Source organism: Siphateles boraxobius, unplaced genomic scaffold, assembly GCF_051911475.1.
Source record: "Siphateles boraxobius isolate OS27281-9 unplaced genomic scaffold, OSU_SipBor_1 9, whole genome shotgun sequence".
NCBI classification, from domain to species: domain Eukaryota; kingdom Metazoa; phylum Chordata; class Actinopteri; order Cypriniformes; family Leuciscidae; genus Siphateles; species Siphateles boraxobius.
This window is the reverse complement of record NW_027509219.1, coordinates 18,037,740-18,055,078: the sequence shown is the minus strand read 5'-3', so window position 1 is coordinate 18,055,078 and position 17,339 is coordinate 18,037,740. Positions and strand designations below refer to the sequence as shown.

Here is a 17,339-nt window from a genome sequence, read left to right as displayed (position 1 = left end):
AGATTCAAGTGGCATTTCTTAATGCAGAGTCAGACTGTGTTCAGTGAAAACGGTTTTCCAAATTACTCCTGAGCACGTATCTTTATTCAATGGATTAGCATGATGGTATCTTGTGCAATGCCATCTGAGGGCTCAAAGGTCACGCACATTCAACAGCGGTCTACTGCCTTATCCAACACAGACCGAGATTTCTCTGGATTCCCTGAATCTTGTGACAATATTATGTATGGAAGATGATGAAAGGCATAAATGCTTTGCAATCTTGCATTGAGAAATGGGATTTTTTAATTGTTTGACAATTCTCTCATTATATTTGGCACAAAGTATTGAGCCATGACCCATCTTTGCTTAAAAAGACTGAGAAGCACTTTTACACCCAAACACGATTCCCTCAACTATTTCCAATTCACCTGCTCATTGTGGACTGTTTCAAAATAAGTGGAAAATCTAATTTGGATAATCTTTTTACTTTTATTTGGTCTCTGTCCCAACTTTTTTGGGGTCTGTTGCAGCCATCAAAATCAAAATTTGTTCATATTTACAAAATACAATTATGTTGGTCAGTGAAAACATTGGAAAACTTTTCTTTGTACTTTTGTCAGTTAATAAAAGGTTAAATAGAATGAACAAATCACAGATTCTTGATTTTATTGCATTTTACAAAATGTCCCAACTTTTTCTGATTTGGGGTTGTATGATGATTTGGTGCTCAAGAAAAATGTCTTTTTATTATGAATGTTGAAAACAGTTGTAGGCCTACTTCTGAATATTTTGTGGAAACCGCAATACTTTTTACAGGATTTTTTGATGGATAGAAAGTTAAAAAGAACAACATTCATATAAAATAGAAATCTTTGTAACATTATAAATGTCTTTACTGTCAATTTTTATAAATTTCATGTATCGTTGCTAAATAAAAGTAATAAGTGTTAGTAAAATAATCTTACAGACCCCAAACCTTTGAACGGTAATGCAAATTTAAAAATAAAACGTACTCTGTTACTAACGTAACCTCGGTTCTCTCTAGAGTGGGAACGAGTACTGCCTAATATCTTACGCTATGGGGAAAACCTCTTTTCCACGAGATATTGAAGCCAAAAATTATCCTTAATTTTGAATTAATGTAAAACGCTGTGCAGCAGCATGCAGACATAGACAAGACGGCTTGCGTGCCTATTGGCTGTCCTGCGGCAACAGCAGCAGCCTATCGAGAGAGGCTCTGCGTGACACATATCCAATGGGGGCACAAATTCAACACATAAGCATTCAGTGCCCTGACAGGGCAGAGGAGGGCGCACAGGGAAATAACCTGGGCCCTGAACGGTGTGTTGAGGGATGTGGGCACGTACCCGTGCCTTGGTTTGAGTATGACTTTTGAGCCATTAGGCCCAAACTCCATGCATGACGCGCTTACCGAAAGTGCTTGCAAGTCCCCTACGCGCTTCACTGAAGCGAGAGCCATAAGGAATACCGTTTTGAGAGACAGATGTTTCATGTCTGACAAATGGATTGGCTCAAATGGGCCACCTTTCATGGCTTCCAAAACCGTAGAAAGGAAACTGAGGGGGGTCTGGGAGAATTCAGCCTCCGAGCTCCCCTGTGGAATCGCACGACCAGGTCGCTTTTCCCCAGTGACTGGCCAAACGTCGGTTTTGCAAACGCCGCTATGGCCGCCACGTATACTTTGAGCGTGGATGGGGTTCTGCCCTTATCCAGCAGCTCGTGAAGGAAGGAGAGCACTTCCGTAACCCCACAGTCTGCGGGTGAAAAGCCCTGAGCTTGACACCAGGCAGAGAACACTGACCACTGAGGAATAGAGGCGTCTAGTAGACGGGGCTCTAGCCTGCGTGATTGTATTTAACACTCCCTCTGGGAGGTTAGCGGGTACCCGTTGATGGCCCATGCATGTAGGGACCATAATTCCGGGCGAGGATGCCAAATCGAGCCCTTTGACTGAGAGAGGAGGTCTCTCCTCACCGGTATCGGCCACGGGGCAGTGCTGCTCTGCCGCATTAGGACTGGGAACCAATTCTGGTTTGTAGCACTGGGCATCCGTTTTCCCTGATTCGTTCCAGCACTTGAGGCTGGAGCGAGACGGGGGGAAAAGCATAGAGGGGGCAGCGGGGCCATACGTGGGCCAGCGCATCCCTGCTCTTGGAGAAAAAGTTCGGACAGTGAGCGCTTTCTTGGGACGCAAACAGGTCCACCTGCGCTCTGCCGAATGTCTCCCACAGCCGTTGGATCGTCTGCAGGTGCAGCGACCATTCCCCTGCTGGGACATTGTTTCTGGACAGACGGTCTAGTCCCAGATTCAGGCGACCAGGCACATGCGCTGCTGTCAGTGAAAGCAGGTTGTGCTGAGCCCAGACCAGGAGGCGTTCCGTCAGCCTGTAAAGGTTTCGGGACCTGACGCCACCCTGGTGATTTATGTATGGCACCACTGACATGTTGTCCGACCGGACTAAGACGTGGCGGCCTTTTATCTGGGGACAAAAGCGCCATAGCGCGTTGTCGACTGCCAGCATTTCTAGACAGTTTATGCGTAGGAGCTTTTCCCGTTCTGACCACTGGCCGAAGAACGGTCTGCCCTCGAGCAGCGCTCCCCATCCCGAGGTGGAGGCGTCCGTGGACACCACCGTCACACTCGAGGGACTCCCCAGACTCACGCCTGACTGATACCAGTCGGCTATCTTTCCAAGTTTCCAGAGCCGAAACGCATTTCATGTCGACCCTGAGGTGAAACAGACCAGAGGTCCATGCCCGGGGTGGTACGGGGTGCTAGGGATAGGCCGAACGGTAGGACTGTGTATTGATATGCCTGGCCCTCGAAGGCGAATCTCAAGAATCGCCTGTGACGTAACGCTATTTGTATTTGGAAATAGGCGTTTTTCAGATCTATTGACATAAACCAGTCTCCCTGGCGCACTTGCGCGAGGATTTTCCTGGTTGTCTGCATTCTGAACTGGCGCTTCATAAGCACTCTGTTCAGCTGTCGCAGATCTAGAATTGGTCTGAGACCCCCATCTTTTTTCGGCACCAGAAAATATCTGCTGTATAGCCCCCATTCGCTCTGAGCCTGAGATAAAGGTTCTATGGCCCCTTTGCTCGGCAGTTTCACTATTTCGGCTCGAAGTAGATGAGATACTTCGTTGTTTACCGTGGTTTCGACTCGGGCCGTGTAACGGCAGGGACGTCGAGCGAACTGTAGCGAATAGCCTCTTTTTATAGTGTTCAACACCCATTCTGATACCCCGGGAAGCTTTGCCCACGCATCTGCGTGAATAGCTAGGGGTAGAATGAAAACCGGGCTCTGGCCGCGGCATAGCGGCTGCTGCAGAGCTTCGGTGTGCTGAGACATAAACACTGTGTTTATAGTGTGCGAGGCGGGAGGCGCGCCGATCACGGTGGGCAGCCTGGTCACACTCGGATTCTCCATGACAGGTTGTGGAGAGAGAGCAAGCGGGACAAACCCCGTGGGGTTGAGCGTGTCTGTGAAGGAATGTGGGCGCGGGACGGCGGGCACATTCACTGCACTGAGAACACCGTCGGCTTGTGCTGACTGAATGTGTGTCGGTTTCGTTTTTACAGAAAACGAGGGACACGCATCGTGTAGTGTTTGTGGGCACTATGTCGTGGGCACATTCACTACATTTTTGCACAATCGACATGAGTCGTGTGGCTGTGTCTCTGTGTGGGAATGGGCACTGAGCCGTGGGCATTCTTACAAGACTCATAACACCATCGGCCGTGGCCGGAATACCAGAAAATTCACTCTTTTTGGATTTATCTGGGTCGCCGTAAAAATGGCATTTGTGTGCAGGCAAGCGGGCTGTGGTGCCGGCTTGTTTACTGCGAAATACACTGGAACAGTCACATTGTTGGGAACTGAACGAGCGAGAAGTTTCGGTGGAGTCTGGCCGCGGCGAGACTTAAACACCGTGGGTTTTAGCTGACTGTATGTGTGTTGGTTTCGTTTTACAGAAAACGTGGCACATGCAGTGTGTAGTGTTTGTGGGCACTGGGTTGTGGGCACATTCACTACATTTAATGCACAATGACATGAGTCAATCTCATTTGTGCGTGCCCTGCACTGTGGCGGGCTGTGTTTGTGTGTAGAAATGAACACTGGGCTGTGGGCATTTTTATTACACTCATAACACCATCGGCTGTGGCCGGATTACCAGAAAATACACTGCTTATATGATTTTTCTGGGTCGCCGTGGAAACGGCATTCTTGTGCAGGCAAGCGGGCCATGGTACCGGCTTGTTTACTGCAAAATACACTCGAACTGTCGCATTTTCTTGGAACTGAACGAGCGAAAAGTTTTGGTGCAAGTCTGGCCGCAGCGACACTAAATTTTATCTGCTACGATGCCTGGGATCGAACATGGGTCTCCCGTGCAAAAGGCTTTGGGTTTCGCAAATGAGCCACAGGGGGAAACGACGAAAGCTTAAAATAGCTCGAGCAGATAAGAGAGCGTCATCACAGTTTGTGTGTGTTGGCGTTTGTTTGCAGGCGTGCGTGTTATACAACAGGCTCATTACTACAATATTGACATTTTCAGCCGCTCAAACTAAGAGGAGCTGAGAAATGTTTGAGAAATGAAGATTGGTCCGGCCTCGGCGGGACCAAAACACACTCTTTCCTCATTTCGCCGATGACGCATATCCACGGGGGGCGGGGTAGCTTTCTTGTAACGTAAAGAAAGCTAGCCGCGCAGCGGTTTTGATGCTGGCCCGTTTCCCTGACGACTCGCGGGCAGAGGGGGGGAGGTCCACAGAGCTCGCCCAGTCCTCAATGTCCGACGCCAGGATAGAGCAGCTGCCCTTATCTACAAATGAAGCTATCTCGTCGTTATTAACGGCGGAAGCGGCGGCGAGCGGCGGCCGTTGTCCGTCAGCGAGCGACTCCAGTGAAGCTGGTGAAGCTGGCGGGTGAACCGGCGAGCTATCACGGGCTGGAGAAGGCTCGGGGCTGTTTCGTCGACCTCAATGGCGGAAACGGCGGTAGACGGCGGCCGCTGTCCGTCGGTGAGGGACTCGAGCGATGCCGGCGAAGCTGGCGGGCGAACCGGCGAGCTTTGGCGGGCAGGAGAAGGCTCGGGGCCGCGCTGGGCACGACGCTTTTACGCCGCGGCGCTACAGCGGGCTGAAGTGCAGGCTCTGAGAATGATGCCAGGCGAGTCCTCAGTCACCATCGGCAGTAGATCACAGTGAGGGCATCCGCCGTCGACGAGAGCGAGAGCCGCATGATCCTCACCCAGGCAGGAACGCAGATGCATGGCGATCCTCTTCACTGAGTGTGGCTCGGCACGAGCCGCAGGATCTATGCATCTTGAAAAAGACGCAGCTCTTTTAGGAGAGGGAGAGAGACAGTGAAAAAATGTGTGTCGCAGCGGCGAATACACACACACACTTGCAGAAAAGGATATAACGCCGGAAAGCGTAGCAGGTACGGCGGCTAAAGGCGGCGATGTCAGCGACTTCAGACTCAAAGGCTCGTCCCGCTGTGTGCTTTTTCTCAGACGGCGTGGCTTCTCACTCAGGATCCAGCGATGCGGTGATGCTTCGCTGAAGAGATGAAAATCAGTTGTACCAGCCTAATCGAGCTATGTTTATAGGGCGAGACCACGCCCTTTCTGGCGGGACGTGACGAAATGGGCGCGAAATGCCCCCATTGGATATGTGTCACGCAGAGCCTCTCTCGATAGGCTGCTGCTGTTGCCGCAGGGCAGCCAATAGGCGCGCAAGCCGTTTTGCCTATGTCTGCACGCTGCTGCACAGCGTTTTACATTAATTCAAAATTAAGGATAATTATTGGCTTCAATATCTCGTGGAAAAGAGGTTTTCCCCATAGCGTAAGATGTTACGCAGTACGAGAGATACTCTCGTAAGAGAACACACACACACACACACATAAAACTATGGTTTTAAATGTTGCAACTAAGTGAATTGACACATCACAACTTTATAATGTACAGTATGAGAAATGGATGTTCATTTTGAGATTTACATTTAACAGTGTTATTAAATTAACGTTTTTGCAAAATTAACTTTAAATGAGTATTTGTTGATCGCAAAGTTCATCTAAATGAAAAAATAAGATAAAATGGATTACAGTGATGAGATCCAAACTGCAAACATGATCATGGTTTAAACTGACCGAACAAAAGTGAATCTTTACAGCATGCGTGTTTAATTAATTTGAAGTCAACCATTATAAAAACAAATGTGTGCATTGGTCCCATAGTGCACCTTATTCATCTGAGATAATGGGGAAATGTCTGAGATTTTGCAGCTTAGTTGCTCGTATAAAGAGCTGCCAGGGGGTTGTTGAGCATTAAGGTTTTATGTTCAGCAATTAAATGCTATTTAGTGCGGCACGCGCACCGACCACCCAATGAACGTGGGCTCAAGTGGGATTCCTTGTTTGGGCATCCACATATACACTTAGCTGCTTATGTGTATACGGTGTATACGGTGTACGCGGCCTGGTTGAAATGAACAATAAACACGTGCCACCGAGACTCTGTTCAAATTTTCTCTCTCTCACTCCTTTTTTGGACGATGTGCTAAAGCGCACATAGGCGCACGTGTGCTTGTTAGTAACAGGAGACGGATGTTTCGATAGATGCTTTATCTTTATCTGGCCTGGATTTGCTGTACTAAGATCCTGAGCCCTTGAGTGGTCTGTGTCACACACACACGTGTAAATACTTGCGTAGCCTTGTGTTTGAAGTTTACCCAGCTGACTCACACTGTTCTGACCAGGAATGTTTGGAAACCACCTTCTCCCCCTCCAAAACAAACTCTCAAATCACAAAAAAGGATGTAGTTATAGCATCTACTAACAGGGGCTAACTGGATGCCAAACCTTGACCTCTTGACATTAGCATTCACCCGTTGCTTTTCGACACCTCATCCGCTTCTCATCTCATTTATATCCTTGCAAATCAGCATATTAGAATGATTTCTGAATGACACTAAAGACTGGAGTAATGATGCTGAAAATTCAGCTTTGTCATCACATGAATAAAATTACATTTTAAAATATATTCAAAGAATACAGTTATTTGAATAATGTTTCACAATATTACTTTATTTTTGATCAAATGTGAATTGAACACATCTGATCTAACCTCATGAATTGGTGTGATTTCACGCTGGTGACATGGGGTCACAGCCTGTCGTTCATTCGGCACAGTCACTTCAGCCATCCGCCCGGCATCTCTACAGCTGAGTGTGTATTATTACAACAGACATTCCTCCCAGTGCAGGATTGTGTCAGCTGTCCCGGTCCTCTTCTCTCCTGGTCTGTGGGGGGCCACTGAAGAGAAACTCAGCTGTCGGAGACCATGACATACGCAGATACACACACCAACATAGATATTACATCTATAACAGGGGTTCTGGTTTCGCTTTGGGATTTTATATTGGACATCAGCATTGGACGTACTTAAAATGAAAATGTATTAATTTTTAATAATAAAAAAAATCTATCTATCTATCTATCTATCTATCTATCTGTCTATCTATCTATCTGTCTATCTGTCTATCTGTCTATCTGTCTGTCTGTCTGTCTGTCTGTCTGTCTTATGTACATGATTTTTGAGGCTGAGTGCATATCTGTCGCATCTTTCTAATTTGGTTGCTTACTGCTTTCAAATGGCAGATTATTTTCTGCAAAATACTGTGTTGAATACTGGATCAACAGCATTTGACATCAACAACAAAAAATATGTTTTGTTCTCTTCTTTCTTTTTTTTTTAAAGAGCTCTATTGTGGTCAAGGGAGAAACTTTGTACAAGCCACACTTGTTTTTTTATTTTTACTTTTCACATAATAACTAAATTCTCATGCACTCTCCATATCACTTGCTGTCTCTATGTAGTTATTGTTAATTTTGTTTAAGTTATTGTTACATGTCACTCCTCCACTGCTGAGCAGTTGTCCAATTGGATCTGGCTCGGAAAATAGTTTTTCCTGTCATCTAGTAGACATTGTTATTAACTACAAGTGTTGCTGTTTGGGAAATCCAATTAGTAGAGCTAATACTTTCATAAAATTACATTTTATAAGAGCTGCTGAGGAATGTGAATGTGCCATGTTGAATGTTTGACATTTTCACATACAGTTTTATTTGTGCTTCACAATGCTTTTTTGAAATGACATTGTGTAGCGTACTTATTACTAAGCAGTGTACTTTCTAAATCAACCTCGACCAGTTGAACAAAAAAAAGGGTAGACATGAAACTGCTCTTTTTAATTCTATCAAATAAGTAATGTAAAATTGCATAAATTATTCTTGAACTGACAAAAGTATTTTAAGGGAGAAGGTTACATTAGAAACATACATTTTAACATTAGATGGTAAATACTGATTAAATCCACTATAGAACTGTTGGTAACGCTTCATTTTACAGTCTTGTTTCCCATGTACATACTATGTACTTATTATAATAATTACAATAACTGTGTAATAACTGGGTAATAACTAGGTACTAACCCTGAACCTACCCCTAAACCTACCCTTAACCCATGTACTTACCTTATATTACCCAGTACTTTCTAGGTAAGTACACTGTAAGTACTGTACTGTAGAATGAAGCGTTTCCGAATTGTTTTAGTCTATACAGTATTTAATGCAGTTACGTATATCAGAAGACAAAATTAAGAGTAATCCCTTTACTTTTCTTGGGAAAAGTAATTCAATTACAGTAATGAATCACTTAGTAATGCATTACACCCGACACTACTAGTTAATGATTCTGGCTGGTAACTGAAGGTTGTAGGTTAAAAAACCACAACTTTATGACTAATCAGAATTGTTAACACTAAAATGAGCTGCATTTCTATTTCTGCACTTGTCCTGCAGGGCCTAAGGATCATCTTCACAGACTCGTCCCGAATCATCTTCAGGCTCAGTGGTTCTGGGGCCGGAACAGGGGCCACCATCCGCATCTACGCTGAGAGCTACGAGAGAGACCCAGAGAGACACAGCAGAGAGACTCAGGTGAAGACTTCACTCTAGTTTAACTCAGCATCACTGGTGTAAAAGCTCAGCAGGAGTGATTGTGCTTATGAACCAGTGCACTGCCAAAGTGCTTCAGAACAAATAAAAAAAGCTTAGTTACAGTTTAGTTATGCAATGATAACAAAAGCCTAAACAAACATCAGGTAAGTGTAAGAGAAACCTTCCATGTGTGTAGCAATATTTATTAATCATAATGTGCTTCATTGCTGCCATAACATCATATAAATATGTTATTGAAAATTTTTGCCACATATAAGTTATTGATTAGTTAATTTGTTTTTGTTTTGCTTGTATACAAGTGATATGTCATCTACTGTATGTGGAAAAGGTAATTTATCATCATCATTTGACCAATCAGAGGCAGAGCAGAGTAGGCTGGTCAGAAAGGAGGCGTTAGAAAGATCGAATCCATATATGGAACAGTTAAGCAAAGAGAACGGTTTGGCCCGACAGCGGAAAAGGGGCTATATATTGAACTGTTTTAGACACTGAGAAAAGATGTGATGCTGCAATGTATATGAGAAAATTAAAGTGGTGTTTTTTTTACATTGAATGCATGTAAACCTGTAGGTTACCTCCTAAACAAAATTAGGAACCTTTAACACAGCATAATAGGGCACTTTACATAAACATTCCAAGTTCAGTTCAGTCGACAGCATTTTTAGCATAAAAATGATTTTGACTCATCCCTCGTTTTCTTAAAGCTGAAATCAAGTTTACAGTGATTTACTTACAATGGAAGTAAATGGGGTCAAATTGTGTATGTTTTAAAAGCATAAACATGAAACTTATACTTTTATAAAAGTACTCGCGTATTCTTCTGTTAAAACTTGTGTTTTGTTTGAGCTGTAAATCTGTATAAACCATGTTTGCAGTAGTTTTAGGGTTTTAGGTGTTATGTTGTCATGGCAGTAAAGTTGTAGAAATGAATGTAACTATACAGAGAAAAAGTTATTAAGTATCTCTTTCACACTAAAATCATGTTAACATGCATAATGTTCAAGCTTTCTGGCTGCACTATTGAAACAGTGAGTCCCGGTATTTTAATGTTCATTTAAGGTGACCCAGTAATTTGTTGCTTTTATTAAGAAAAATTAAGTATTTTTGTCATTACTTACTCGCCCTCAAGTTGTTCCAAACCTGTATGAGTTTCTTTCTTCTGTTGAACACAAAAGAAGATATTTTAAAGAATGTTGGTAACCAGAAAATTGAAGGCACCCATTGACTTTCATAGTAGGAAAGTAGGAAAAAAATACTATGGAAGTCAATGGGGCCCATCAACTGTTTGGTAACCAACATTCTTTAAAATATCGTATTTTGTGTTCAACAGATAAAAAGAAACTCATACAGGAACAACATGCGGGTGAGTAAATGATGACAATTTTCATTTTTGGGTGAGCTATCCCTTTAATGCGGTTTAATGCAGCCACTCCATTAAATTTGTCTCATGATACTGGCAGTCTGTTTAACAAGACCTTCCTTTGACTGTTGTAGGTTGTGTTGGGTCCTCTCATTGCCATTGCTCTAAAAATCTCCAACATCCACGAACGAACTGGAAGCAGAGGCCCCAGTGTGATCACCTGAGACCAATCCAGCAGCACACACACCAGGGGCCAAATTCACTTTCCTCGCTCACGTCTGATCCGTCTTCATTTGTGCCTTTTACCCTAAACAAGAATGTGCCAACTCTTCGTTTTGCTGCTCTTCTACCATTTCTCACCTTTTCCTTTCTCCTCTCTCATTTGTCTTTACAAGGGCCCCTGTGAGGTTTTCTATTCTTTTGCACATTTATAAATTCATGTTAACCACTACAAAAAAATCCAAAAGGGAGCAAAGCGTTTTCTTCACGCTTATGACTCCTTGACTGCGTTTAATTCAACAAGAATGAGGTTAGAAACAGAAAATATAGACCACTTTGTGTTTTGAATCAGCTGCATGGGGTCTAAAACTTAAAACCTGTATGCCTTTGTTTACAATGTAGCTGTTACAAAGAAAAGTAGGCCTATTCAATGCAATCAATGAAATGAGGGAGCAACGCTGTTCAGTATTTACTTATTTCTGTGGAATTCACGTTAGAAACACAACAATATAATCTGTGCAACAGCTAGACCTGGGGCCTCATTTATAAAATGTTACATTTGATCAAGTTCATTTCTGAAATGTTAGTACATGTGATTCAGAGAATGTACGTACGCACCACAAACGTGCGTACGCCTGTCTTGCAGAAATATCTAGAAAACGCTCCGTAATTAATGTTATTTGCAACAGTCAGCATACAAATCCTTTACTTGAGAATGGCGAACTGCAAGAATTGCTTAGATTTCCAAATACCGTACCTGCAGTACTCTGACTCCGCCACAAGATCATTTTTATAAATCTGAACATTGTAGTGGATTTTAGCACGTTTTATAAATGGGGCCCCTGATGTCCAACAATGAACCACTAAAATAATAATCATAAAGATTGTCTTGAAGAACGGTTGTGCTATAATTTTACGTTCAATCTTGTAATCTGCTCACACTGGTTTTGATTTGCAATTTTCTGACCACTTTCTGAAATGCCAGATTAACTTTGTGGCGTGAATCAAAGTATGAAATGTTTTAAAGGAATGTTTGGCTAGGAATTGGTCCGCTTAAATTATGCTTAGTATAGTTATTTTGTTGAGCTTTCAATTTTTTTTAAATCCTGCATGAATCAGTTGTTTCTGTCTAGCGTCAGATGGGTTATGTGCATTCCATTGTGTGATGAGAAACATGCCTCTAAGTTTATTATTATTTGTATTATTATTATCACATAACATTTCAAAAAACATTTTTTGATCCAGAACATTTATCAGTGTTTAAGATATTTGTGAGGATTTAAAAATTTTCTGTTGATTCTAAAAGTGGAAGTCCCTTAAAACGCTTTACAAATCACTTCAGGTGAACACAAATGCTCCCTTTTAAATGCTATTTTGATGGAGGATAGAAAAAAGTAAATAACTACAATGGCATTAGCTGTAATTAATTATGTATCCTAAAAGGTGCATAAATAAACTTTATCTTTTGTGTGTCCTGGCTTCTTGTTATTGTCATTCAATCAGTGAGGTCATAAATTCATACATGTTATTGCTGTCCATCTTCTGTCTTATTCCTTTCACTTCAGAATATTCAGTCAAGTACAATGATTAATATTAATAATAATTAGATTTACCAAATGTAATTATACTGGCTAAAAACAACTTAAAACAAATTAGTCTCTATAGGCATAAATGTGTCATACTTTTCTTGTTCTTCTTTATTTAAATATATAAAGAAATACTATATACATTGCCAGTCAAGTTTTTTTGTTTGTTGATTTATTAGATTAAAAAAGCTGTAAAAACAGTAATATTGTGAAATATTATTACAATTTAATAGAAAATGTCAAAGGAAGTTAAGGGTTCCTCATGGAGTTGCCAATAAAGAACCTTTATTTATTTTTTTGAGTGTAGGACAAGCAATTTTATTAAAATTAATTTTTAAAAAAATTCAATCAAGTGAGGTTTCTTTATTAAATTTCAAACAAGTTTAATTCTTATATTTTACAAACAAACAAGAAAAAATAAGAACAAGATTCTTATAAATAAGAAAATAAGAATAAGAACAAACAGGGTTAATAAAATAACCCTGAAAATGAAAAGAGGGCAACTTCTGAGGAAATTGATGTAGACTTCTGCTCAAATAAAAGCAAAACAATGGATGTTTGTTTTGTTCATGGCAAATTTACATTGGCTCAACTCAGATGCAAGCTGAAGAAAAATCTGCTGAAGATTGCAATTCACATCTCAACTATTATGGAGGGGAGTTCGACATGACTGATGAGTTGCAAATGAACAATGACCCATAGGAACCTTTGCTATTTGTACATTATTGTTAAGTAGAAACATATTTACTTTAGAAAACTGTTCACTTGCCACATATTTCACAACTCAACACAGCTGCTTTTGTATATTTTATACATGTTAGTCTTATTTTATAACAATTTTTATCACAGAAAATATTTGATATTTTGTGAAAAATAACTGGATATACAGTACTATAAATGTTAGGCTAAGGTTACATTGACCTTGAAATCCATTACTAGTTAGAAAGAGAAGCATGTCCAATACTATTAGCTAGCTTGCTGTTGAAATATTCTATATCTAATATTGTCAACAAAATAAAAGTTGCAATAGAATGTATCTCCATACTTAGTCTTTTTTATTTGTTGTCATAAATCAATTATTGGTCACCCTTTACGTCTGTCAGTGGACTCTTCCCAACAAGCCAGACATGCCGCCTGTCATGATGAAGCGTGGTCAATGAGCTTGTCATGGAGGGCACGCCCCACCTTCAAAACCATATTACAGAGGCAATGAGAAGATGTGGCATCCTGCGGATGAGACATTAAACTGAGGTCCTGACACTCTGTGGTAATTAAAAATCCCAGGATTTCCTTCCTTCCTTCATCCAGGTGATGCTGCACATTGGTGGTGGTTGAGGAGATCCCCCCCTTCCATGTAAAGCGCTTTGAATACCTAGTAAAGTGCTATATAAATATAACAAATTATTAAATAACAAAACGCAGCCACCACCCGGCCACATGTCAGGGTCAATCGAAGAGTGCACCAGGCATGTGTGCAAGGAGCACAAACGTGTAGTTGTCATAAGCACCGAGATGGCAATTTGAGATGGCGCTGTACCCGTGTGATTTTATTTTGTCAGTTTTATTTTCTTTCATTCAGTTACATTCACCACAATTCACGACAGTTTCACTACACTACAGTACAATTTCAGTGTTATTGGTTATATCATGTGTGACAAAGTGGCAAATAAACGTATTTCAAGAGTTACATTAAATGTGTGAATCTAAATAACTGCTAAAATGGTTCTTTTAACTAAATAATGTATTTATTCTTTTGTTTTATCACGCTTTCATAGATGGGTCATTTTTGACCCATGTGTGTAAACTTGAAGTAGGCCTAACACAAAACGTAGAAAATATGAAAATAATAATTTGTGATAATTGAAAACAAGATATTTTAAATATTCATGGATCATGGAATTCATAGATCATGGAATATGCTGAATAAATGCTGAAATAAAGTGATTTCAAAAGATGAAACAAAAAAAAAATGCCCATCCATGCATAAAATAATAACATGGGAAATGAATACGGGTCTTTTTAGACCCATGTTGTGCATTAGAAAGGGTTTGCATAGCTTGTGCATCAAAGGGTTAAAGGGGTAGTTCACCCAAAAATGAAAATTAGCCCATGATTTACTCACCCTCAAGTCATAGGTGTATATGACATTCTTCTTTCAGATGAATACAATCAGTTATATTAAAAAATGTATGTAAATGTATGTAATGTGAGTAGCTACTGCTGATATTTGCTATGCCATGGCGCACTACGCTACTTCCGACGTCACAAGTTGCGCATTAGGGACAAATAGACTGCATATGGCAGTTTGGATGGAAGCTAGAATTTTACTAACGTGTTAAATATGAATATTTTTCTTACACAAACCCAGAGCCATGTGGATTAATTTTATGATAGATGCACTTTTATGGACTTCGAACAGAAACAGCCATTCACGGCCATTAAAAAAATTGGAAGAGCCAGGACTCTGATCGTATTCGTCTGAAAGTCCATTGCCCATTCATTCGTTAGCCTTAAAATTTTAACAGGATAAAGAGAAAAAATATGGAGAAAGTCAAACAGGATTCAGATGTGAATTAGAAACTTCAGCCTAGTTCCATCTAATAAAATATTGACAGACACACAATAGGCCTATAACTTCTTTAAAAGGCGAGATGGGGAAATGGGACCAAGACGAAGGAAACTTGTATAGACGATTAAAAGGTTCAACTGCTGTTCCATGCAGAGAAGCTAGATGGAGACAAGTTCACATGACATCATGCACGAAATCCACTAGAAAATGCCACAGCAGTTCAGTCACACTGTCTGTCAGGTGTATTAGAATAAGTTTAAACATTTCACAGAAGCGACATTTTTTTATTTTATTTTATATATAGGCCTATGGATCATGTCTTGATAATGTTAGGTATCTAATATTTGGTATACAACTAAAAAGATCATCATATGCGATAAATCCTACACGATATCGAATGTCTCAGGTAAATTCGTTTTGGAGGTTGCAGTAACGAAAGTGGAAAAACAGCTCGCTAGTTAAGCGGCGCAAATGGTTTTTGCACGTTTTCTAGGTCTTTGTTGCCGAATAACCGAATCTGTGTCTTTAAACTGAGATTGTCTGTGCAGTCAGTATTAATCATGTACTCGTCTAGTCCCACCTCTTCCTGCAGCAGCACGGAGAGAGAGAGAGAGAGAGAGAGAGAGAGAGAGAGAGCGCGTAGATACAGTCTGATCATAACGTAGTGACGGACAGCGATCGGTAACACTGCAAGAGTAGGCTACAGGGCATCTCTGAGAAATATCGACGTTTGAGAGAATAACAACACAATTTTCCGGTAACTTCTTTGGATACATCATTGAAATTAAATTTCAGCAGCTAACATGACTGAGAAGTGAATTATGTACGCGAAACTGTGTTTATAAAGGATTTTAAGTCATCGTATTCCATAAATGGCATGAAGCGCGGATGTCAATAGATGTTTGACGTGCACATGGATGTTGCGACTCTGCTTGTTGTGTTTATGGAGAAAATTGTGCTTCTGTCAAAGATCAGCCGAGTAAGTGTTTATCAGATGTTGAGATTATGCTATGCATGTGCATAGGACAAGTTATAATTCAGCTGTAGGATAAGTTATAAATCGCCATGGCGTTGGGTGTATTCTTACAAACAAGTGGAGTTTAATGTGTCATTTTTCCCCCACTAAAAAGTAAACCAGCAGTAAGCAATCATGGTAGAACCTGTTGGCTTTGTGGAAGCATGGAAAGCTCAGTTTCCTGACTCAGATCCTCCTGAGATGTCTTTGAACTCTGTTGGAGACATTGAGCAGGAGTTGGAGAAATGCCGAAACTCTATTAGGCGACTGGAGATGGAAGTGAACAAGGAGCGCTTTCGAATGATTTACCTGCAAACACTTCTGGCCAAAGAGCGGAGAAGCCATGACTCTCAGCGTTGGGGCTTCAGTAGGGTCTTGCAGGGTGAGCGTAAGCCGGCATCCACGGATGTCCATCCTCAGAAAGCTGATGAGAGCAGGTGTCTCCCAGCCAAACTGAAGCACACGACCGCAGCAGAGGAGAGTCGTGAGTCTCAGCCGTGTGTTGAGGTGGGGGGATGTGATATCTCAGACCTGGACAGGCTGAAAAATAGAGATGGTGAGACTGACTGGATGTCTCCATACAAAAAAAGGAGTGTTGAAGCTCCACTCAGACCCACTGCTTCACGTGGACCGGCACATCATGAGGCGGATGGCGTTCCAGAGTCTCCACCGAAGGAAAAAGCCACCCCGGGGTTGGGAGTCGCTGCACTTCGGTCAAACTTTGAACGCATCAGGCGAGCCAATTCCCAAACATCTAGCGAGGGGAAAAGCGAGAGGCCTTACTATGTCAATATGGAATACCACCAAGAAAAGGGTCTTGTCAGGGTCAATGATAGAGAAGTCTCAGAGAAGATAAGTAGTTTGGGCAGTCAAGCTATGCAGATGGAGCGTAAGAGGTCTTTGCATTCTGTCCCGGGTAATCTGTCCACTGCTTTCGGGGATGTCCATAAGACAGAGCGGTCACATGAAAGAGCAACAGAGAGTGGCTACAACTGTGAGTACGATGAGGCTGACCTGAACACTGGGTTCCTCAAGGACAATTTAATTAAACTTAATGGAAGAAGAGCAACTCAGCAGAACTGGCACCAGTCGGACTGTCAGCCCTATACAACCGTTTATGTGGGGGGCATTATGGGAGATGGAGAGGAACTGCACTTGACGTGGCCCAGGCGGTCTTACTCACCTGGGAGTTTTGAGGATGGATACACGCCAGATTGCAGCTCTAATGAAAACCTGACATCCAGCGAAGAAGACTTCTCTTCAGGGCAGTCCAGCCACGTGTCCCCGAGCCCAACCGCCTACCGAATGTACCGAGAGAAGAGTCGCTCTCCATCCCAGCACTCCCAGCAGTCTTTTGAGAGTGGGAGCCCTCCTACCCCACAGTCCCAAAAGCGTCTCAAGCAACAGCTAGCACTCTCCGAGGCTAATGTTGTTGGTGTCCGCAAGAACTGGCCCACAGACGGAAGCTCCAACAACTTCAGCAACAGTTTCCATGGAGATTTAGGTAAGACAATATTCTTGCAGTGTTTACTTGTGTATGTCCTGTAGGGTCTGTT

General features: G+C 42.0%; 2 protein-coding genes across 4 annotated transcripts in view; both read left to right on the top strand.

Annotated features, from left to right (window-relative positions):
• The window catches only part of pgm5 (phosphoglucomutase 5), a 35,072-nt gene extending 22,987 nt beyond the window's left edge, over positions 1–12,085 (top strand). The window contains exons 10-11 of the mRNA XM_077224050.1: positions 8,876–9,013; positions 10,529–12,085. Of these exons, the coding sequence (XP_077080165.1) occupies positions 8,876–9,013; positions 10,529–10,618 (228 nt within the window). The 3' untranslated portion in view covers positions 10,619–12,085. The remainder of the gene's footprint in view (positions 1–8,875; positions 9,014–10,528) is intronic.
• A 3,263-nt stretch (positions 12,086–15,348) lies between these two features.
• The window catches only part of LOC143732470 (breakpoint cluster region protein), a 49,914-nt gene continuing 47,923 nt past the window's right edge, over positions 15,349–17,339 (top strand). The window contains exons 1-2 of one of the 3 annotated variants that reach the window (XM_077223563.1): positions 15,394–15,747; positions 15,899–17,287. In XM_077223563.1, the coding sequence (XP_077079678.1) occupies positions 15,919–17,287 (1,369 nt within the window). In that variant the 5' untranslated portion in view covers positions 15,394–15,747; positions 15,899–15,918. Of the gene's footprint in view, positions 17,288–17,339 lie in introns of all 3 variants that reach the window. The other 2 variants (XM_077223562.1, XM_077223564.1) reach the window with 2 other exon arrangements.